Source organism: Ceratotherium simum, chromosome 7 (assembly GCF_057802395.1).
Source record: "Ceratotherium simum simum isolate JZ-2026a chromosome 7, ASM5780239v1, whole genome shotgun sequence".
Taxonomy (NCBI): Eukaryota; Metazoa; Chordata; class Mammalia; order Perissodactyla; family Rhinocerotidae; genus Ceratotherium; species Ceratotherium simum.
In genome coordinates this window covers 10,412,306-10,437,671 of record NC_141906.1, presented here as the reverse complement: position 1 = coordinate 10,437,671, position 25,366 = coordinate 10,412,306, and the positions used below count along the sequence as shown (strand labels likewise).

The 25,366-nt window shown below is 34.6% G+C and overlaps 1 protein-coding gene across 4 annotated transcripts in view; it reads left to right on the top strand.

Annotated features, from left to right (window-relative positions):
* PRMT3 (protein arginine methyltransferase 3) overlaps positions 1-25,366 on the top strand; it is a 135,503-nt gene that overhangs the window by 99,751 nt on the left and 10,386 nt on the right. Inside the window, exons 14-17 of one of the 4 annotated variants that reach the window (XM_087433090.1) lie at positions 14,528-14,578; positions 14,741-14,853; positions 16,528-16,566; positions 17,405-18,876. In XM_087433090.1, the coding sequence (XP_087289216.1) occupies positions 14,528-14,578; positions 14,741-14,848 (159 nt within the window). In that variant the 3' untranslated portion in view covers positions 14,849-14,853; positions 16,528-16,566; positions 17,405-18,876. Of the gene's footprint in view, positions 1-14,527; positions 14,579-14,740; positions 14,854-16,527; positions 16,567-17,404; positions 18,877-25,366 lie in introns of those variants that run through there. The other 3 variants (XM_087433088.1, XM_087433089.1, XM_014783543.2) reach the window with 3 other exon arrangements.

Here is a 25,366-nt window from a genome sequence, read left to right as displayed (position 1 = left end):
CAGTTCAGATTCCCTTTGCCTTATGCTCTGGCAGAAACCATCGTGAATATTGGCATTCAGATCCTCTAAAAATCCTAAAGCACCTAATGTTTCCAGACATCTGATGTGTATGTTTTGCAGGAAGGATCAGTCCTTATGGAAAGATGAGTCAATAATTGGAAAAATAAATTTTTGTTGTATGTATCAAATGGCTCAGAACTTAATATTTACCAAAATCAGTCCGTCTTTCTCTTTTCTAGAAGACTGAGTGAGAAAAGGACCCATCTTGAAATAGCAGGGAGTTTTCTAAAAATGACTAAAAGAGGAATGTTTAAACGGTGGTAATGAAGCAATGTGGTTAAAAGCCTCAGCTGTAGGCCCAATGGGCCGAGTTTATGAATTTAGAAGTTGATGAATTTAAAAAAGGTATTTAACTTCTGAACTTCAGATTTTCCATCTCAAAAGTGGAGATAATAACACTAATACCTACCTCATATGTACTATTTTGAGTGCTAAATGAGATAATGCATAAAAGCATTTACCACTATGCCTGGCACATAGAAAATGATCATAAAATGATCCAATTAATATTTCCATTCGCTTTACTATCTTGCAGCATTTTTAAAGGAGGGATTGTTTGTTTAATTTTATTTTTAACTTATCTGTTTGCTTATGGGGATTTAGAATTGTGTGATTTCATAGATGGGATTGACTTACTCCATCAGGATTGAATAAGTGTAACTGATTTGGCTATAAGTACCACCTCAAAGACCAGTTTCTTTACAGGCAAAGATATGCAGTGAAAACTATGAGTTATTCATATACCTGAATATCTAGTGTATTAGAGAAGTGAAACCTTCTTTCAGAATACTGCATTTATGCAAATCAGCTGCTTCTCAAAGTAGAATCACTTCCTTTCTGCCTACAGTTTAGCAAAGAGTCACAGTTTTAATTTCTAGGTCACTAAGACAGTGACATAACTATTACTGAATGACCTTTCCTTTAACAAGTGATATATTCTGGCTGTCTCCAAAGGCTGCACCATTGTGTTCAATCTGGTTTCCTTTTTTCTCTTCTCATCCTTTCATTCAACATCTAACCCCATGGATATGGGATGGGCCGGACTGAGAACTAGGACCCCGGAGATGAAAGTCGTTGTCTCACCCAGCAGTGTACAGAGATTGTGATCAGAAAACACCTGAAATTACAAATATAAAGTCAGAACTTATGATACCTAGTATAATTACCTTCTTTGAAAAATTGCAGCGTCTAAATGACAAACTTAAATGAATACTACTTCATTTTTAGTTCTCACCCCGGAGGTTGAATACTTTTTAGAAGAGCTTGGGTGGGGAGATATGGTAGGCATCTTTTTAGCTCACTTTTCAAAAGAGAAAAAATCCTGTTCATTTCCTGGAAAGAAAAGTGTATCATATTTTCTACCTGCCCCCTTTTTCCTGTTTGTTAGAGTTTCTTTCAGTGTTTCCTCTCTTAGTTTATATTTCTAAAGGCTCGTAAAGAGAAGTAGCATTTGTAGAGCTTGATCGCCTAGCCATAAATATGAGTTTTAATGATTTTCAGTTTTAAACCTCTGCAGCAGTCATAAAACTAATTTCTTTTTTTTCTGCCTTGATTTTAAATTCAATATATCTACTATTTTGTTCTTAAAATTAAAAATATAATGTTTACTTACCATTGATAGTTTTTTCTGCCATTTGAGGAACCAGGAGTGGGCCATAGAGCCCTTATGTGGATAGTTTTTAGGAACATTGGAAAGCAGCATGAAAAATGGAATATAAGGAAACAGTAAGCATCGATATTAAGCAGTGAGCAACTGATGATGTGTGAGGAAGCAGGAGATAGAAATCTAGGGAAGCAGTAGGCTGCATGAGTTTTTAAGTGGCAAGGACAAAAAAATACTTTTCAAGATGTCTTTTCATTCGAGCAACATGTATTGAATACTAGTACTATATGTTGGCTTCTGTGTTAGGCACTGTGAATACAACAAAGACTGTAGTTGTAGGACCTTCATTCAGTAGCGAGGGCAACATAAAAATAGGTAATTGTAATGTGATATTCTGTAATAGAATTTAATCATAGAGACATATAAAAGATACCCTTGGCTTGGCACACTCTTACTCACTTGTCCTCGATAATCCTGTTCATATTTAAGGTTTTACCTTAGGCATGGCTTCTTCCAGAAAGCCTTCCTAATACCGTATGCACTAAATTAGTGGGAAGTGATTAATTATTGTTGGTACAGATGTCAGGGAATATTTCTCTAAAGTAGTTATCTGATATCAGTTTTGAATAAAAAATTAGCAAGTTGTAAGAGAAGTAAGGGATCATGGTTTTCTTTTCCCAAAGGTTGGTAGGAGGTGAGCATATTATATCACTTCATCATTCATTTATTTTTTCACTCAATTAATAATCTTTATTAATTTCCTTTAGTCCCTGAACATCCCAGGCTATTTCATACCTTTGTAACTGCACAGATGATTTCACTGTTTAGATGGAATGGCCAGACGTGGTGCTTAGGCAGTGAGGCTACACGGGTGAACGCAGACGTGGTGAGACTGCCCTTCAGGGCCTATTGGGGTCTGAAGTTGAACAAAAGACATTGAACAGAAAGCATTATGAGTATGGTGAGTGTCATTCCGGGGAGTGCAGGGACATTTAATGGATGTATTGTAATCCACTTGGTGGGATTAGGGAAGGCTGCACAGAGAAAGTAAGGTTTAAACAGACAAAGCAAGTGAGAAGGAGCTAGTTTAGAGAATGAGAGAGAGTGTTACAGGCAGGGGGCCCTAGGTAGGAAATAAGAATGTGGTGATGAATCTGCCCCCTGTAATAGTGGGGCTACATAAGATGGAGCAGCCCTTTTGCTGAGAACAGCTATAAAAGCTGAAAAAAACATAAAATAGTATCTGTTTGAAGGTATCAGAGAGATAAATTAGTAAGGCATTACCAAGCCAAGGCTCAGAAAAGAAGGAAATCCAAAGAAATGAAACTGACATTTGGAAGTGCTTTTGCCCTGTAAGCATTTACCAATTCAGAGAAAGCAGCTAAAAGACTTGTGGAGCCCTTTTGATAGCTCACATGGATAGGAGTACAAAAATGGGGCCTTATAATTCCCCGATGCTTTGCACTGGGGCCCTGAAATACTGCATCCAAGAATAGGTAAAACAGAGGTAAATGAGCCTTTGCATGGACTGCAGCCCAGCTTCAGCTCGTGTGGGTGGCCCAGGAAATTCTCAACCCCATTATCAGATTAAGATGATCTTGGTTTTTGCTAGCGCCCCCAGGTTTTTTGCAGAAACAAAGATTCTTTCTAGAGGATTATTATTATAGGTCTGAAATTATTTCTAGTTTTTCAAATACAATGTTCAGAACGTAATCAAAGGTAGTCGGTGTCACAAGGACACAAGACAATGTAAATTAAGAAGCAGCTGAAAAGTCGGCAGCAAAAACAGAGCTCCAGGTGCACCAGGTGTTAGTATATCAGATGTAGACTTTAAAATAGTTATGCTTATTAAGTTCAAGGACAAAAAAAGAAGCAAATTTCAAACAAAGAATTGGAAACTTTAAAAAATAATATAGCAGATTTGGGAAAGAACCAAACAGATATTCTAAAACTGAACTAAAGATGAGTTAAGCAGCAAATCTTAATACACTGGTCTAGAGAGGATTATTAAATCGGATTTTAGATCAGAAGGAAGCACAGAGAGATCTATGGATGAAGCATTGGGGAGGGCAAGAGATACAGAGAATACAAGAAAAAGTCTAATAAGTGTTTAAATGGGAGTCCCAAAGGAAAGGAGTTTGAGAATATTTCAATATTTGAAGAGATGATGGCTGAGAATTTTCCAAAACAGATGAAAGACCATGAGCTATAATTCAAGCAGCACAACATAACCTGATAAGGATTAATTTTTAAAATCCATCTACTTCTAAGTGTATGCCCAAGAGAAAATATATGTCTACACAAACACCTGTACACGAATGTTCATAGCAGCATTATTCATAATAGCTAAAAAGTGGAAGCAGTCCAGATTCCATCACCTGAAGAATGAATTAAAAAATGTGGTGTATCTGTGTAATGAAATATGATCTGGCCATAAAATAGAATGAAGTCCTGACACATGCTGCAACACAGATGAACCTTAAAAACATTATGATAAGTGAAAGAGGCCAACCTCAAAAGGATTCCATTTATATGATTCCATTTATAGAAATGTTCAGAATAGGCAAATCTATAGACAGGGCTGGGGTGAAAGGGGGAGTGGATACAGCGTTTCTTTTTGGGGTGATAGAAATGTTCTAAAATTAGATGGTGATGATGGTTACACAACTCTGAATATACTTAAAAAAAATGAATTATACAGTTTATTTAAATGGGAAATTTTTTATGGTATGTGAATTATATCTCAATTAAAAAGAGGGAGAAGAAATACACACCTAGAAACATCCTAGTAAAACTACAGGAAACCAAGAAGAAAATCTTAAAAGCAGTCAGTGGGGCTGTGAGTAGAGCATTGGAATTACATTCAAAGGAGCAGTAAATAGACTGGTAGATGGTTTCTCAACAGGATCAGTAGAATTGGAAAGACAGAAGATAATTCAGTGATGACATCCTCAGTGTGCTGAAGGAAAATAACTGCCAACCCTGAATTTTATCCAACTGAAATACATTATAAGAAAGAAGCTGAAATAAAGCTATTTCAGATGAGGAAATAAAAAGAGAAAGAGAGAATTTGTCCCCGGAAACCTATACTAAATAGGGTATTCAGACAAACAGAAAATGATCCCTGATGGAAGGCCAGAAATACAGGAAAAAATAAAGATTAACAAAGGTGGTAAATAGGCACAGACAGTAGTTCTACTCCTAGGTCTGTACCCAACAGCTGTGAGGACGTTTGTTGTTAGTGCCATCGAGTGAATTCTGACTCCTAGAGACCCTGTGTACAGCAGAGCAGAACCCTACCCAGTCTTTTTGCACCATTCTCTCACCTTCCGGCGCTATCTCAGACAATGCTTAGCTGCTATTCATAGGGTTTTCACGGCCACTTTTTTCAGGAGAGTGGGTGGCCATGTCCGTCTTCCTAGTCTGTCTAGTCTGGAAGCTCCGCTGAAACCTGTCCACTCTCGGTGATCCTGCTGGTATTGGAAATATCGGTGGCATAGCTTTCAGCATCACAGTAATGCACAGCCGCCACAGTGAGACAACCCACAGGTGGGTGGTGTGATTCCCTGACCAGGAAAATGAACCCAGCTGCAGTGATGAGAGCACCAAATCTTAACTCTAGACCACCAGGGCTGAGTATATATGTTCACCAAAGACATATTCATAAAAGAATGTTCATAGCACTATTCATAAAAGCCTCAAAACTACTTAATGCCTGTCAACAGTAGACTGGATAAATAAATTGTATAGTCACATATACCTTACATCCATATAACAGTTTAGGTAATACGCAACAGTATAAGTGAATCTCAAAAACAATAATAAGGAAAATTAGCCAGGAACAAAAGACTACCTAAGGTATGATTCCATTTATGTTGAAGTATGTAATAGGGAAGATGAATCGGTGTGCTTAGAAATCAGGATAGTAGTGAGATAAGTGTTAGAGAGGATGTGGAGACACTAGAATCCTGTTCACTGTTGCTGGGAATGTAAATTGGTGCAGCCACTATGGAAAACAGTATGGAGGTTCCTCAAAAAATTAGAAAGGGATGAAGGGAGTCATATATATGGTGATGGACAAACAAAAATGTACAACCCAAAATTTCACAATGTTAAAAACTATTAAAACATCAATTAAAAAAAATTAAAAATAGAACTGCCATATGATTCAGTAATGCCACTTGTGCGTATATATCCAAAAGAAATGAAAACAAGATCTTGAAGAGAAATCTGCACCCCATGTTATTGCAGCGTTATTCACAATAGCCAAGACATGGAAACAACCTAAGTGTCCATCAACAGATGAATGGATAAAGAAGATGTAGTATATACATACAATGCAATATCCAGCCATAAAAAGAAGGAAATCCCGCCATTTGCGACAGCACAGATGGACGTTGAGGGCATTATGCTAAGTGAAATAAATCAGATAGAGAAAGACCAATACTGTATGATCTCACTTACATGTGGAATCTAAAAAAGCCAAACTCATAGAAACAGAGAGTAGAATGGTGGTTACCAGGAGCTGGGAAGTGGGAGAAGTGGGGAGATATTGGTCAAAGGGTACAAACTTCTAGTTATAAATTGAATAAGTTCTGGGGATCCAATGTACATCATGGTGATTATAGCTAATAATACTGCATTATATACTGAAAGTTGCTAAGAGAGTAGATCTTAAATGTTCTCACCGCAAAAAAGAAATGGTAATTACGTGACCTGACAGAGGCGTTAGCTAATGCTATGGTGGTAATCATTTTGCAATATGTAAGTGTATCAAGTCAACACGTTGCACACCTTCAATTTATGTGATGTTATGTGTCGATTATATCTCAGTAAAGCTGGGGGAAGAAAAGAAATCGGGGTGGTAGTTACCCCAGAGGTGTCTAGGATTGGCTAGGTGCATAAGGGGATTGGGTGCTGGGATGTTCTATTTCTTCATCTGAGTGTGGGTTTCACAGCTGTGTTCTGTGTGAAAATTCACCATGATGTACACTTATGTGCACTTTCTGCGTGTATGTTGTACTTGAAAAGGTTTTTAAAAGTGAAAATATTGGTAAATCTCAATCAATATTTACTGTATAAAACAATAATATCTTACGTTTATAGCTAGGAAGAAATGTAGAACAGTTAGGGCATGTAAGGGATCAATTTATGAAATGTCGGAATTAAAGTGCTTATGTTTTAGGCTCTGAAGAGTTGATCCCGTCTGCCCCCTAAAATCACTTTAATAAGCATTTTTGAAATTACAAGGGAACAATGTAAATTTTAAAAGAATTTCAGTTATAGTCGGGGAATATTTTAAGTAGATCAAAAATTAATTATTGAGTTTTTCAGCAAAAGTACCTTTTTTAAATATTTCAGACCTATTGTCTGTTTTGCTACTTCCCATATTGCTTGGTCTGTTTCTAAACACTACTCAATTTGGCAATATCCCTTGAGAAGTATATGGCACTTAATGTGTATTGTTCCCTAGAGGAATCATGAAAGAAAGAAAAGATGCATATTTTCTCTTTGGATAAAATAGAAAATTAATTGAAGAAGGAAGAGTCCATAATTTAAGATATAGTTAATATTGGGAGAAAATCTAATATATAATTTTCATATTTGTTGATTATGTCTTCTTAGTTTAAATACCGGTTATCACTAGCAGAGTTCATGCTCTTTATGCAGCAGCTTGTATGGCTTATGTTTGTATGTTCATCTGGTTGGTTTATATACAATGATGTAAGCTATAATAATCATTTTTATGTATTCTTACTCTTTCTTTACTTGCTTCAGACTCATCATCAGTTGGCTTTTGAATTCTACATTAATATTTTGAAAGAAATGCTCCAACAAAAAACGTCTTGTATTTTCATTATAGTGATTCTGCTGCATGGATTACAAGCACTCTATCTCCATGCTTGGCTAAACTCCATCAAAAGCACATTATCCTCCTACTTCTGTGGCCAGCTGCCTAATTGTATCTGCTGTAACCACACGCTGTTGGAACGTGATACCAATGAAGAACAGAAATGATAAATTACTCCCTGCAGGTGATAGTGATAATGATAATTTTTAATTTTCTTCTTCCTCATAAGGTCTAGTCTGATCTTATTTCATTGGCTGCCATCGTGTTACATATACACATGATATGTCCTCTTTAGAGAAATACTCATCACACCAAAATACATGAGAAAATAATTCATTTTTATTCCAAGTCATTGTTCTTCAAATGAGTACGTATAAAAGGAACTACATCTACTTTTATATGCATGGGATAAACAAGTGAAATTCACTTAAAACAGATTTTTAAATTATTCAATTTACCAATGCTGTGAGTGATTTTCTTCCTTTTGGTGAGATCCACAAAGGAGAGATGAACAGCTTGTTCTAAACTGTATTCTAATGCTTAGGAGTATTTAAGATGCACAATAAAACTACATGCCTGTATTAGTTTCCTGTGTACTTCAAAGTAATTGTGGTGGATTCTCACCAAATTACAAGCATGATCAAACTGTCCCAGGAACTTACTGTATGCATGTATTTTCCTTTCATTCTCTTTTCTTCTGTCGTCATCATTGTTGTTGTTCGCCATTACCACTCATTCTCCTTTCTCTCAGTCTGAGGAACTTGATAGCTAAAATTTTTCTGACTGTGGTGTAATTCAGTGAAATTTTATTTATTTGTGACCTTGCCTTTGGAGATAACTCAGCTCTTACAGATATTTGATTTTTTTAAGATATGCTTATTCTTTTCCTCAGCAGTTCTCTATACCCTGACAAGATATGTATGTGGGACAAAAGAGAAATTTATTCTGTGGTCAGGCATTCTAACCTATCTGATCTTTTTCAAGCACATGTCAGGCTGTGCTCCAGTTATTTATTACCGTTGCTGATTAGTCATCATTTTCAATTTCCTATGGTTGTTTATTCTTACAGTATTTGAATGACTTCCACAGAGAGAGTGTAAGCTCATTGAAATGAACATTTAAAAGACCCAGAGATGCTTGTCAAAGTGATGGAACAAGGTGGTGAAACTGTAATTGAAAAATAGTGGCATGTTTATGTTCTGCAGCAAAATAAATAGTTTTGTCCCCAAATCAGCTGACATATTTGATTGGTTGTAGTGGCTTTGCAGAAATAAAAACACTAATCATAGTTCATTTGGTTTATATGACCATGTTTCAAGTTCAACTTTTTTTCCTCTTTTTTGTAATCTCGAACAAGGATCACTTATACAGCAAAAATATATATATACCCTTTCCCTTTAAGTGGCATTCTAGGCTTTACTTGTGTTTGAGGGTAAATACCCATTTTAAACCAGAAATTTCCTTTGGTTTTTCAGAGCAAGAGTCTTCCACTTTCTCAGTTATGTGAATGCCAACTGTCTGATGAGTAGATTATCTGCAGATAATTTTTAATCCCAGGTGAATTTCTTCCTAACTTTTCCTCATGTTTCTGCTTAATGTGTGCTATGGAACTGATTTTAGTATTCTCCTCAACCAACACCGTGAGGAAGGTAAATCTGCATGAGGAATTGAAGATGCTATGATGCGTTTCAGAGGGAGCCATAAAATAGATGTGATTTCAGATTTATCTTTGTCATAGTTCCCTGCCAACTTCCCATAACCAAAATTAATTTTATTTTTCATTTCTATTTTTCGTTCCTATTTTATTTATTTGTCTTGAGGCTTATAAACTGTTTGGTTTTTTCGTTACCCCAAACTACCTAGTATTTCTTTCACTGTATTTTTTGGAATCTGGAGGAAAGTTACTTTCTTCTTTGATTTTTAACTAAATTTCATAGGTAGGTAGATTGGATTTGGGGATTGAAAGACAGTTCTAAAATATCTTTGTATTCTCAAATCTTTTTATTTTTACTTTTTAATTTTGTTGTAAACTTGTGCATCAGCCTCTCCTCTTTGTTAAGACCTATATTCTATGATTATAATTCTACAGTTGTTCTGCTGTATTAATATTGCCAGTGTTTTTTACCAGAGTTAAATATGTGATGTTTCACTTCTTGTATTTTATACATTTCAGACTCAGGTCACAAGTTCTGATAATGTTAGAAGAGCTTCTTTTAAACCCAAATTTGTTGTTTTCACAAAAGGTTTTATTACTTTACTAGGATTTTTTCCACTTTCTTTTTTGGCAACATAGAATATAAGCAGTACGTAAAACGTATGTATACCTTAAAGAATAATTACAGGGTAATGTGTAACCCACTTACGAAAATCTTAAAAGTCTTAATGTTTTCATGTAGTTTGGCAATTTCTTATTACTGTGACTCTTCCATTTATAAATGTCTTTTTTCTTCTACTTGCTACTTTCTCTGAGTTCACTTTTGCAAATCTCTTCATTAGAAAATGTTATTTTTGTGGAATTACTATTTGGGGAAAATTTGTCACTTTTTTTTCCAAATTTATCAAGTATTTATATCAAATAATACTACATATTAGACACTGCCCTAGCCCTTGGGGTTACAGAGATGAGTGATTTGGGGAGTCATTAAGGCAGCTGATACAAAGGTAATAGTTGAATTGAATGCCTCTCCATGCAAATACTATAGATCATTTAACTCAAGTATTATTAACTTACTATCACAGGAGCTGTTCATTTTTATGAGAAATATAAATTATATATAAACACAAAAAATATGAATATTCCAAATCTATCATCCACTTTCAATAGCTTGGTGAATATCTTTCCAAATACATACATATATATATTCATATTTCTATAACATATAATAAGTGCCCATAATATACATATTATTCTTTTCACCTAATAGTATATTGTGACTATTTTTCCAAATCAGTAAATATGTATCTAGGATTACTTTTGACAGCCAAATGTAATTCCATTATATGGAGATGATCTGATTTATTAACTGGTCACCTATGGTTGAAAAATCTGGGCTGAAATTGACATCTATGGCTAAATCTTTGCAAGTATACTTAATAATGTCCATAAAATAATTTCTTGAATGTTTAGAATTACTGGGTCAATGAGTATGTACATTATATAGTCATTTTAATTGAGTACCTAACATATACTTACAAAACAGAAAAGTGCACAAATCATAAGTATAAATTTAAATTTATAAATAAGTGTAAAATCAAAAGATAAAATTGCACAAAGTAAATACTCACCATGTACCCAGCACTCAGCTTTAGAGACAGAATATTACCAGTAACCTAGGAGCCCACCGTGTAACCCCTTCCAGTTTCTACCCCTATTGCAGGGGTAACTGCTATCTTGACTTACAACACTGTAAGTTAGTTTTGCTATTTTTGAGTTTTCTGTATATAAAAGGAATCATATCATGTGTACTGTTTTGTATCTGGCTTCTTTTTAATGCAAATATTTTGTCCTTTAATATGTTCTGCTAAGTTCCTTCTAGAAAGGTTATTTTAGTTTCTTTTCCCCACACAAAAGCCGCTTTCCCCACTGACGTTGAATGTTAGCGTTAAAAAAATGTTTTCTCCAACCTGATCAGGGAAACTTATATCTGTTTATTTTACTTTACTTTTTTTTTCCTAAATAGGTCAAACATTTTTTTCACATGCTTATTAATCATTTGATTTTTCTTTTATAAATTCCTGCTTTGTCTTTTGTTATTTCTTTTGACTTACTGTTTTCTTACTAATTTGTAGTAGCTTAATGTACAGAGGACAGTGACATATATATGATATATATATCGCAAATGTTCTCAGATTTGTTGTCTTTTAATTTTGATACTAAAATTTTAAATATCCCTTATATTAAGTTTCTGGTTTGTGTGTGATGCTCAAAAAGCCTTCTTCACTTCCAAATGTTATAAACACTTGTATATATTGGTGGAATTTCCCTCTTCCTCCCTCCTTGCTCACCCACCCTGCACTGAAATTTGTGATTACATGTGCATACATTGAAAATCCGACCAGGTGATGTTACAATTTTTGCTTTAAACAACTATAAATATTTTAAAGGAATTCAGAGGAAAAAGGTAGTTTTTTATATTTATCCAACTATTTATCATTTCTGTTATTCTTCTGTTATTTTTGATGTTTCAGGTTTCCTTCTGATATTGTTGCCTATCAGCCTGAAGAAATTCCTTTAAAATGTCTTCTAAAAAGTCTTTTGGCGGTGAATTCTTTTAGTTTTCCTTCACTTGAAAATGTCTTTATTTTTGCCTTCATTCCTGAAGGATATTTTTGCTGGATATAGAATTTTGAAAGGTTTTTTATCTTGCTCCAAATCTTTTTTTTTCCCATCAGGGCCTCCAATTACCTGTATGCCAGATCCACAGGTCCCTGAGCCTTGTGCGTTTTATTTCAGTTTTTTTCTCTTTGTTTTTCAAATTAGATAATTTCTATTTGATCTATCTTCAAATTCGCTGATTTTTTTTTCCTGTCATCTCCATTCTGCACTTTAGCCCAGGGAGTTTTTTGCTTCAGTTGTTGTATTTTTCAGTTTTAAAATTTCCATTTGATTCTTTTTTGTAGTTTCTGTTTCTCTGCCGAGAATTCCTATCCTTTGATTGATTTCACTGTGTTTTCTGTTACCTCACACCAGCATAGTTAATAATATTTGCTTTAGACTTCTTGTCTGATAGTACCAGCCTCTGGGCATCTCAGAGTTGGCATCCACTGATTGTCTTTTCTCTTGAGAGTTGGCTACATTTTCCCGGGTCTTTGTATATCGAGTAATTTTGGATTGTATCCTGGATGTTGTGCGTGTTACGTTTTGTGGACTCGCGGTCATGTTATAATCGTCTAAGAGGATGTGGATGTGTGGTTCAGCAGGCTGTCAACCTAGTTAAAGTCAGAATACAAGTTCTCTAACAGTGTCTGGGTAGACAGTGGTTCAAGTCTCAGTTCCATTTTCTGAGCATTTGCTATTCTGTTTTGGGTCTCTCCTGCACATATGCAGTTTAGGGATTAGTCTGAGACTTGTACAGGTTTTTCAAATCTCACTTTAGTTCTCTAAGCCTTTACTTGTTGTTTTGGGGTTTTCCCATGCACATTTTATTCAGAGATTATTCCTGAGACTTGTGCCAGTGATTCAGATTTTAGTTCAGTTCTCTCAGCCTTGGTTATGTTGGTTTGGTTCTAACCTGAGCTACATAGTTCAGGGGTTAGGCTGAGACTTGTGCGGGTTCATACAGAGAATTAGGGGATCCTCTTCTCTAGCTCTCTCCTCCCCATATTTGTCCTACACTCTCCATTTTTTTTCAGAGTTTAAGATTACAATTTCCATCTAAGATTAGTTATTCAATGATTTACAAAGTGTACTGACTACATAATAATGCTAGCTATATTTAAGAAACTGAAGACTAAAAATTTTAATTTAACTAAAATTTATTGAGAACCTGCTATATAACAGACTCATGCTGGGTAAGGGGCAGAGAAATGTGAGTTACACATGGGCTTTGCTATTAAATAAATTGCATTCTGATGGGGCAAACTAACTATAATACAGTGTGGTAAGTGCTGTAATAGAATTGTGTATAATAAGCACATTCACTTAGCAAATATTTATTGTGTACTATGGGCGAGGCAGTGCCCTGGTCGCTAAGGATATAGTGGTGAGCAAGTCAGGCATATAGGAATAAATTTAAGAAAATAGTTGAATTAGTCTGTGGAGGGGTATTAGGAAATCAACTGAAAAAAGTTATGTTTTAGAAATTTCTTATTAACTGCATGGTTTTCTGTAGTAATCTGTAGCTGAGGACTGTGTTGCTTTATAATTCTATTTGACAGAATTATAACTAGTATTTGAATTCTCTCTTGGTATCTAAAGTAGAGTGAACTTTAAGGTTAATTTTGGATCCAATCTATATTAAGCCTACAGATCAATGAAACCACATTCTCAACAAAAGCAGCAGAGTACACAAATTAGCTTTATAGTGATTTTTCAATAATCAGTGTCCTGTTTTTAACACTTTGTAAGCTTTGTTTAATGCCAGTTTTAAAATAGATTAAGTCAAACTAGTCCCATTAGTGAAGTAAAAAGGAATTGTATCATTTAAATTTTAAACAAAAAGAAATTATATATTCATCTGAAAATTATATATTTATCTTTTTGATTTCTTTTAGAGACCTTTTTGTACTATCACAGTAACTCTTAGAGTTACTTTGAAGTTTCTCCTTTGGGTATTTGCTTAAACATAACTTTTATTTAAGTACTATTATTTATTTTTATTTTATTTTCAGAAAAAATACATAACATTTAAAAATTCTGTTGATCTCATCATAAAAATATTCATAGTACTTTGCTTTAAAACACGAGATCAGGAGAAATTGAGTTGGCTTTGTATAAAAGATTATGTTTTAGTTATTTATTGTTGTGCAACAAACCAACCCCAAACTTAGTGCCTTGAAGTCACAATCAGTTGGATTTATTTATTTATGATTCTGCAGTCTGGACTGGATTTATCTACTAGTTCTGCTGCTGCTCTATCCTGGTGTCTCTCATGCTGCTGCCGTTGTCTGGAGACTTGAGTAGAGCTGGAGGGTCCAAGATGGCGTAATGCACAAGGAAGCATCTCAGTGGGAGAGCCTGGATTGGCCAGGGGCCAGCTGAGCCCCTCTCTCCATGTAGTCTCTCACCTTCCAGTAGTCTACCATGATCGTTTCTCTAATGAAACACATATTGGTTATTTGATTAGCCTTGTTACCCTTATTGTTATGTAGTTTCTATGAGAAAAAGCCAAATTATATTACTTTATTTTTACTTATAACATCTTTTCCAGGAAAAACAGTGGCTTGCCGTAAGTTTAAGAGGTATCTGGTCTTTGAAATGGTTTCTTGTTTGCCATGTCTTAAAAGACTGAATAATTAATTATGTCATGTAATTACTTAATAATTATTTATATTCCTTTTTTTTAAAAAAACAGGCAGTTGCTGGCTACTTTGATATATATTTTGAGAAGAATTGCCACAACAGAGTAAGTATCATGAGTTTTCCCATAAGAATTATGTGAAGTATATTGTATTTTTATGCCCCAAGGTGTTTGATCATAAGCATTTTGCTGTTGTAAGCAATTGGAGCTTGTATTTGATGTAGCAGATTAATGTACCATGATATTAAAAATCTTGTACTTCATCAGATACTTTTGAACTCTACGAATGCAGGTCGTGTTCTCTACGGGCCCCCAGAGTACCAAAACACACTGGAAACAAACAATATTTCTGTTGGAAAAGCCATTTTCAGTTAAAGCAGGTAAGAAAGAAAAGTAAAGGGGGAAACATGTCTTATTCATTCTGAAATAAACAATATTCATTCATTCTACAACCACTGTTTATGTGCCCACTGTATTTGACACAGTATAACAGATGTTAAGGTAAGGTGTTCTTAGAGATTACCATCTACATGAATTTTGTGCGTGTGTGTGAGTGAGGAAGATGGGCCCTGAGCTAACATCTGTTGCCAATCCTCCTCTTTTTGCTTGAGGAAAATTGTTGCTGGGCTAACATCTGTGGCCATCTTCCTCTACTTTATATATGGGACGCTGCCGCAGCATGGCTTGATGAGCGGTGCATAGGTCCATGCCCGGGATCCGAACCTGTGAACCCTGAGCTGCCGAAGCGGACTGTGCGAACTTACCCACTACACCACTGGGCCGGCCCCTACATAAATTTTAGATGGCATATTATTTCATTAAAGAAGTAATTTAAAGAAAACTTGATTTAAATCTAATTTCTGCCAGTTACAATGTATGTGACATATTACATAGCTCTTATTTTGAATATGACAAAATATTTCAGAAAACTTTTCTTTAAGCAATAACTAGTATTTACTAAGTTGCAAATATAACTAAAAGAAAATATTTTCATTTTCCAAGTGACCAAAGAAAAATATCACCAATAGAGGTAAAGTATAAATTAAAGAGACTGTCAGTCTCTTTAGTCGGTTAGTAGTTATTGTGTTCAGAATACATTTGCCTAGAATTCTCTCCACTGTCCACCCCTCAGGTCTTACGTAGTGTTCAAGGACAGGTCCAATTCTACACTCCCTTGTTTTACACCCCAGTGATTTTTCACTTATGTGAGCTCTTACAGTTCTTACATACCTACACACTTAGCTCCAAAAGTTAGAATTTGATTATAGAATTTTCTTTATTTAAACTGCTTATTACATATAAGTCTTTTTCTCCCGCCTTCACTGAAAGCCTCCTGACCGTAGGAAAGCTGAGTATACAACAAACTTCAATGAAAAGATGCACAACATAACTAGTGACTCAGGGAAAAGCTAATTAAAACTTTAAGACACTGTTTCTCATCCATCACTATTGGAAAAAAAATACGTAAAACTTAACAGTGCCAAGTGTTGGCAATAATGTAGCCAAATGGATCTTTTATGCTCTTCTGCTGGTGGTCTTAATTGGTACAACTTTAGAGAACAGTTTGATATCATCAAATTAAGTATAGTTGTACCATCCCTACAACCACACATTTTTTTTCCTTGGTGTGTATTCTGAACACTCTCTCCCACAACCTGTGTACAAGAATCTTCACGACAGTATGGTATGTAGAAGTGAAAAATTAGAAACAACCTTAATGTCCATCAACAGAAGATAAATAAATATGGTAGTTACATACAATAAAATCTCTATAGCAAATTAAGTAAATTGTGTGTGTGTGTCTGTCAAAAGCAACATTGAACAAAAAAAAGCTGCAGGATGATTCCTACAGTATACCCATTTATGTGAAGTTTAAAAACATGTAAAACAACTATACAGACACACACATAGTAAACGCAAGAAAACACTTAAGAATGATCACCACTGAATTCAGCGTAGCGTGTACTTCTGGAGAAGGATAGTAATTAGGCTCAGGGAAGGCTACAAACAGGGTTCAATGCCATATATGTGAACTATTTCTTTTAAAATTGAAGGAACTGCGGCAGAACGTTAAGATTTGACAGAGCTGAGTGGTGAGTCCCAGATGGTCATTATATTATTCTCTATATGTTTAAAATGCTTTATAAAATTATAATATAGTTGCGATTTTACTATTCATCATAAATTGGACTCACTAGATGCAAATAACCACCATTAGAGTAAAACGGCACCTTGTTGTCGGTTTTTCACTCTGAGGCTGCAGTGCTGTGGAAATAAAACCTTGATGGTGGCATTTTCTCTTTCTTCAGAAAGCTTGAGCACAGCACAGCTGAAATGAGGCAAACACGAAATCCTTTCACAGCCTCGTTTGTTTTGTTTTTGTGTAGCTCTGGTATTTGGACTGATATTTGGAAACTTGAAAATGTTGCTTTCTTCACTGTAATCATTTTGTTGTCTTAATGCTAGAATTTTAAAGGCAGTACTAACTCATTCATGTCGTAATCTTGAGGTAGATTTAAGATAGCATTTGAATGTTCTCCCACCTACTTAGAACAAAATATTATTTGATGTCTAGTGAAATTTTGAAATCCTGACTATTCTTTACCCAGTAATCCTTAGAGTAATTGATTTGGCTTTTTCAGAATACTATGAAGGAGGTATGTGATTCTATTGTTGCTCTCTGGTACCATTTACACTCTATATTTCTTTCAGTGCCATTGTGTATGTACTTGTATCTAAGTAGTAAGGCCAATACAACACAAAATATTAGAATCCCCTAAAAATAGCACAACCTGAGGAAAGATCTGAAAGGGAAATTCCAGAGTAGGGAAAATGTGCTCATGCTCAGCTATGGAAGTATGAAGAAAGGATCATATCAGTAAATATAACACCTTTTTTTTTTTTTTTTTTTTTTTTTACAATCCTGCTAAGCCTCTGATGATAGTACTAGTGAATAGAAGCCAGAAGCTGTGGGGCAGAGTACTGAAGAGGACAAGCTAACCAGACAAAGAGCTCTAGACATCTACACAGAATGTCCCCCTGAGTTTAAATGAGTGCTAAGATGTATATATGTAGGACGAAATGCCAGAGGTCAGGCAAAGCAGCCGTGGCACCTCCAAACCAAACAGTTCTCAGAGTTTACACAGAGCTGTGGGATATTCAGGTTTCAGCCAGCTAGAGTGAGGAGTCCTTTTGGACTTGATTCAGTAGAGATTCTAGAAGGACCATAGCTTCATAGTGGGAATAAACTATCCCTAGAGTAAAGGCTACTCTGGAAGCTCCTTAACAAAGCTTAAAAAAAGCCTTGAAAGGAAAAAACTGCACTGCAAGTAACTTTAATGGCAACAAAGGAAAACAACAAAACTCAGACACTCAACATAAAATTCATGATGGCCAGCATTCAATCAAACGTTGAATGCAGCAAAATATCAGTCCATAGAAACAGACCCAGAAGTGATGGAATTAGCACACAAGCATATTGAAACATGTAATAACTACTTTTATATTAATATAGTGATGAGAATATGAGAAGATATTTAAAATCCAGATAGAACTTCTAGCAATGGAAATTACAATATCTGAAGTGAAAATGTCATTTGATGGAATTAATGGTAGAAGAAAAGATCAGTCAACTTGAAGAAACAGCAATAAATAGTATCCAAAATGATGCACAGAGAGGGGAAAAAAAGATTTTTAAAAATATGAATGTATCCATGGTAACCTTTGGGAAAATATGCAGCACTCAAACTTAAATGTAATAATAAAAGTCCCTGGAAGAAGCAGGGGCAGGAAATATATTTGAAGAAGTAATGCCAAAATTTTCTTACATTTGATAAAAACTATAACCCACAGATTGAAGAAACTCAGTGAATCCCAAGTAGGAGCAACACAAAGAAAACAGCACCAAGGCACATCATAAGCAAATTACTGATAAACAGTGATAATAATAATAAAAAAAAAAATCTTAACATTAACCAGAGAAAAAGGAAACATATAAAGAGGAACAAAGAAAGAATTACTTCAGAATACTCATCAGAAACTATGTAAGCCAGATGCTAATCAAATGACATTTTCAAAGTGCTAAAAGAAACTGTCAACCTAGATTCTACATCTGCGATAAATACATTTCAAAAATGAAGACCAACTTTTCCAGAAGAAAAATGCTGAAAGAATTAATCGCCAGCAGACCAGCAATACAAGATACATTAAAGTAGGTTCTTCAAGTGGGAGAAAAATATCCACTTGGATCTAAACAAAGGAATGGAAAATGCCAGAAATGGTAAATGTGTGAGCACATAGAAAAGCTTTTATTTTCTCATTTTTTAATTTCTTAAAATATAGGTAATTGATTATTAAAGCAAAAATAATAATGTATTGTGGGTTTCAAAACATATGGAGATATAAAATGTATGACAATGATAAAAAAATTAATGAGAAAATAGAAATATATTGTGAAGTTCTTAACACCGTACTTAAAGCAATTTAATGGGAAACTGTGATAAGTTAAGTATGTACGTTGTAAACCCCAGAGCAACAACTAAAATATTTTAAATTAAACCACAAAGTATAGCTAGTAAGCTGATAGTGGAGATAAAATGGAATCCTGAAAAAAATATTCAATTCAAAAGAAGATAGGAACATAAACAAATGGACAAATAGAAAACAAATTATATGATATTAGACTTAAATTCAAACGTATTGATAATTACATTAAATATGAATGATCTGTACATCCAGGCAATGGAATATTGTCAGTGCTAAAAAGAAATGAGCTGTCGGGGCCAGCCCCATAGCCTGGTGGTTGAGTTCAGCATGCTCTGCTTTGGCTGCCCAGCTTTAGTTCCCAGGCACAGACCTGCACCACTCGGTGGCAGCCATGCTGTGGTGGCAACCCACATACCAAAGAGAGGAAGATTGGCACAGATGATAGGTCAGGGTGAATCTTCCTCAGCAAAAAAAGAAAAAAGAGAGAAATGAGCTGTCAAGCCATGAAAAGACATGGAAGAATCTTAAATGCATATTAGTAAGTGAAAAGAAGCTAATCTGAAAAGGCTGTGTGATTCCAACTATATGACATTCTGGAAAAGGCAAAACTATAGAGACAGTAAAAAGATCAGTGGTTGCCGGGGGCGGAGTTTACAAATAAGCAGAGCACAGAGGATTTTTAAGGCGGTGAAAATACTCTGTGTGATATTATAATGATGGATATATGTCATTATACCTGTGTCCAAACCCGTAGAATGTATAACACCAACAGTGAACCAAGAGTGAATTATCACTATTAAAGCTTAGAGTTAGAAAATGAAAGAAAAAAAAGAAATGGATTCTCCATCATATAAAAGCTTACTAGGTATATATAGAGAAAGAGAAATAAATAGCCGGATTTTTGTCATGTTTTTAAAGCCGATAAAAGATCTGAATTTTAAAGTAAACACTGCCAAAAACCCACTAGAACAGAATTGAAATGAAATCAGTTTTGTTCTTGATTGAACTGTGACGCTGCCTTGTGGTCAACTAATAGCCGTCTGCCCGTGAGAAAAGCAGGGTGGTGCAGCTCAGCTCCAGGGAGTGTCCTTTGCCGCTCTCACCACGGTGTACACACTGAGCAGCATCAGTCATGTTATCTCTGTTTGACACTGATTAATTACTCCCATCTATTCTGGTATTACAGCCACTGCCTTGCACTTCATTTGGGCTTGAACAATTGAAGGGAGTTCAGTGGTGTGAATTATGTATTTATTACTGTGACCCTTCATGCTATTTAATTAACTTAGATAAGTGCTGTTTGCACCCTCATTTTAAAATGAGGATTATTAAAGAAATAGTTATTTTACTTGTACTTCATTTTAAGACATGAAATTTACAATATCAGCTTATAAGGCAATTAATGTTTTGACTTTTTAATTATTCAGATGTTTTGTTTAATATTGACGCTTAAAATTTTTTCTTCTGTGAAAATTTAGCAAAAGTATCCATTACTAGTTCATCTTGACTCGAGCTATATTTCTAAATTGAGGAATACATGGAACTCTTAAATATATCCTTTAAACTTGAAGAATTTGATAACCTGCATTTATAAAAGCGCCATGGAACATTTCCGTTTTGACCCTTACACTAAAGATTGAATAGAAATTTACAAACAAGGCAACTTACATTTTTTTTTTTTTAACACTTCTAAGGCAACTAAATCAAAGAGCAACAACCATTAGGGAACGTGCCATAAAAAATATTTGCAGCAATAGCTCATATAAATCAACAAGAAAATCGCTAAGGTAAATGTACAAAGGATTTTTTTTTTTTTTTAGATGGTGGTTAAACATTTGAAATAATACCCGTCACCACTGATAATCACTGAAATGCAAATCAAAGCAGTATCTAAATAACAAAGGTGTTTTTATTGTTTTCTTTCATTCCTTTGTTGTTGTTGTTTGGTTTCTGATAATACCTAATGGTGATGAAGATGGCAGGAATGTAAAACTGGAATACACTTGATGCCTTTAAGATACTCCACTTCTGATAGTCCATCCTCAGGAATGGAATCAAAATTCACTTTTTTTTAATCTTTGCTATTCTAGGAAGTAGAATTAACATTGTTTTAATTTGCTTTTCTTTCTTTAAAGTATCTTGCTTTATAGAATTTTTTTCATTTTTGTATAATCAAATCTTCAGCCTTTTCCTTTTGGATTCTGGCTTACTAAAAAATATTGTATTACTATATTTACACATTTCTATTGGATGTGTATTCTTTCCTCAGTGATTTAAAATGCCCCACTTACCAGGTACTGAATCTCCATACTGGATCTTTTGGTTTTGTCTACTACCTTTCATTTTTCTGTGAGTTATTCCTAAGTCACCACATTTTTTAAACAGCATTATTCTGTAATTTACATACAGTAAAAGTGCACACATTTTAATTGTACAGTTCAGTGAGTTTTAACAAATGTATATGCTACCCTAATCGAGATGTAGAATACTGGGGCCAGCCCGCTGGCGTAGTGGTTACGTTCGCACGCTCCGCTTTGGTGGCCTGGGGTTTGCAGGTTCGAATCCCACCGCTCATCAAGCCATGCTGTGGTGGCGTCCCACATACAAAATAGAGGAAGACGGGCACAGATGTTAGCTCAGAGCCAATCTTCCTCAACAAAAAGAGGAAGATTGGAAACAGATGTTAGCCCAGGGCCAGTCTTCCTCACATACACACACAAAATGTAGAATGTTTACATCCCTCCAAAAAGTTCCTCCTTGATCCCCTGTGTGGTCGGTCAGTCATCCCCAACTCCACTCCCCAGACCAAAACAACCACTGATCTGCTTTCTGTCATTATATTACTAATATTAAAGTATTAGTATTCTTTTAGAATTTTGTGTCAAAGTAATTATACTCCATCTTCTTTGCTTAGCATGTTTTTGAGATTCCTCTGTGTATCAGTAGTTTGTTCATTTTTATTCCTTTGTATGGACTTACTACAGTTTACTTATGCAATCCGTGCTGCTAGACTTTTGGATTGCTCTCAGGGGCCATTATGAATAAAGTTGCTGTGAACATTCATGTAAGTCTTTGTGCAGATGTATGTTTTCATTTCTCTTGGATAAATACCTAGGAGTGGAATTATTGGGTCTTATAGTAAGTGTATATTTAACTTTATAAAAAACCAGCAGTTTTTTCAAAATGACTGTACCATTTAACATTCCTACCACAGTTGTGGGTTCAGTTGCTCCACATCCTTGTCAACACTTAGCAAAAAGGTCAGTCATTTTAATTTAACCCATTCTATTGTATATGTAGTGATACTGTGCTTTTAATTTGCATTTGCCTGATGACTGAAGATGTTGAGCATCTTTTCGTATGTTTATTGGTCATTTGTATCTTTTTTTGTTTTCTGTTAAAATATTTTGCTCAATTTTTAATTGGGTTGTTTGTCATCTTATTATTGAGTTATAAAAATCTTTATATATATGGATACAAGTTCTGTGTCAGATATTTTTATCCCAGTTCCTGCTTGTCTTTTAATTTTCTTAACGTCTTTTGAAGTTTTTGCTTTTGTCTCCTAATTAAGAAGTCTTTGCTACCCTAACATTACAGTGTTTCTTACATATTTCTTCTAAAAATTTCATAGTTTTGCCTTGCACATTTAGGTCTATAATCTATTTCATGATAATTTTAAGAGCAATATTTCATCTTTTCCCAAATGTGTATTAGATTGTTCCATCATCATTTCTTGAAAGGACTATCCTTTTCCCGTTTAATTACTCTGGCTCCTTTGTGGAAAGTTAATTGTCCATATATATAGGTCTATTTTTGAGTTCTGTTTTGTTTCATTGATCTGTGTGTCTGTCCTTATGCCAGTAAGATACTGTCCTTATAAGATGATGTAAGTCTTCCTACTTTGTTCTTTTTCAAAATTGTTTTCACTACTGTAGATCCTTTAAATTTCCATTTAAATTTTTAAATGAACTTGTTAATTTCTACAAAAAAAACCCTGCTAGGAATTTGAATGGGATTGTGTTGAATCGATAGATTACTTTGAGGAGAATTGACATCTTAACGGTATTGAGTCTTTCATCCACAAGCAAAATGTATCTCCCCATTTACTTAGATCATCTTGAGCACTGTTCCCTAGTTTTATGTGACTAAATCTTGCACATATGTTGTTACATTTATCTCAAATATTGTATGCTTTTTGATACTATTGTAAATGCTATTTTTTATTTGAATTTCTAATTCTTCATTGCAAGCATGTAGAAATACAATTAATTTTTTTTATATTGACTTTATATCCTAAGATTGCTAAACCATCTTACAGTTCTAGTAGGTTTTTTTGCGTATTGCTTTAGGATTTTTTTATGTAGAAGACCATGTGGTCTGTAAGTATTAAGACTGTTATCTGTATCCTTTTTTTCTTCCTCCACACCTTAATACCCTGACTAGGACATCCAATAGAATACTAATTAGAAGTAGTCAGAATAGACATCCTTACCTCAGTCCCAGTCCTAGGAAGAAAGCATTCAGTCTTTCACCATTTAGAATGATGCAACTGTAGTTTTTCATAGGTTCCCTTTATCAGGTGGAGAAAGACTCCTTCTGTTCCTAGTTTGCTGGAAGTTGTTATAAATTAATTTTGTCACATGCTTTTTCTGCATTTCATGAGACAATCATATGATTTTTCTCTTTTGTTTAAAGGATTTTTTAATCTATGTTCATGAGGGATATTTATCTGTAGTTTTCTGGTAATGAATTTATCTTGTTTTGGTGTCAGGGTAATGCTTCCCTCAAAAGATGAGTTGAGGAGCATTCCCTCGTCTATTTTTTGTAAGAGTTTGTGTACATTTGGTATTATTTTTCCTTAAACATTTGATGGATTTCACCAGTGAAGACCTCTGGACCTGTTTTCTTTGTTTTCTAATGTAAGCATTTAAAGCTATAAATTTTTTTCTCTAAGCACTGTTTTAGCTATAAGCCACGTATTTTTATATGTTGTATTTCGTTTATCATTCAGATCAAAATACTGTCTAATTTTCCTTGTGATTTTTATTTTAATTTATGGAATATTTAGAAGTCTGTTGCTTAATTCCTAAATATTTTGGGATTTTTTTAAGTATCTTTCTGTTACTGATTTTTAATTTTATTCAGTTGTTGCCAGAGAACACATTCTGTATGATTTCTGTACGTTTAAATGAACTAAGATTTGTTTTATGATCCAGCATATGATCTGTCTTGGTTCTGTAGATGTCATCCAGGTCAAGTTGGTTAATAGTGTTGTTCAAGTCTTCCATATTCTTTCTGATTTTCTGTCTAGTTGTTATTGTAATTGTCAACAAGGGAGAGGTGAAATTTCCAACGATAATTGTGGATTTGTCTGTTTTTTCTTATGGTACCGTCAGGTTTGCATCATGCATTTGAAGCTCTGTGATTTTATGCACACAAAAGTTTGTTACATCTCATGTATGAATTAACAGCTTGTCATTTTGAAATGTCTCTCCTTATCTCTGGTTATATTTTTTTCCTGAAGTCAATTTTGTTTGAAATTCATATAGCCATTCCAGCCCCTTTATGATTAATGTTTACATAGAATATCTTTCTCCTTCCTTTTAGCCTACGTCTCTGTGTAAAGTGTATTGGACACATTTACGTTTAATGTTATTATCTGTGTTACTGGATTTAATTCTGTCATTTGCCATTTGTTTTCTGTTTATCTCCTCTGTCATTCTGCTTTTCCCTCTCCTTTTTTTTTTTTTTTTTTGATTGAGTATTCTTTATTATTTCATTTTATCTCCACCCTTGACTACTTACCTATACGTCTTGGGTTTGTTTTTATAATGGTTGCTCTAGAGTCTCCAACATGCATCTTTAGCTTATCATAGACTCCCATCAAATGATAATACACCACTTCATTTGTGGTCCGAGACTCTTACAACAGTATACTTCCATTTACCCCCTCCGACCCTGTGTGCTATTGTTAAAAAACATTTCTCTCACCCAAATGTTTTGAACTCACAATACATTGTTACTATTTTTGCTTTAAATATTTAATTATCTTTTAAATAAATTTTAAAAAGGAAAAAATGTCTTATATTTACCAAATTCTTACCATTTCTGGCACTGTTGATTCTTTTGTGTAGATCCAAGTTTCTTTGTGGTATCGTTTTCCTCCTGTCTGAAGAACTTCTTTTAACACTTTTTGTAGTGCAGGTCTATTGGAAAAGAATTTTTTGCTTTTGTTTCTTTGAAAAAAGTCTTTATTTTACCTTCATTTTTTAGAGATTTGTGCTGGATATCGAATTCTTAGTTGCTAGGTTTTCTTCCTCCATCACTTCAAAGACGTGTCCAGCTGGTGAAGGTTCTGAGCTCACTCTTTTCTCTCTTCCCTTGTATGTAATATGTGTTTTTTCTCTG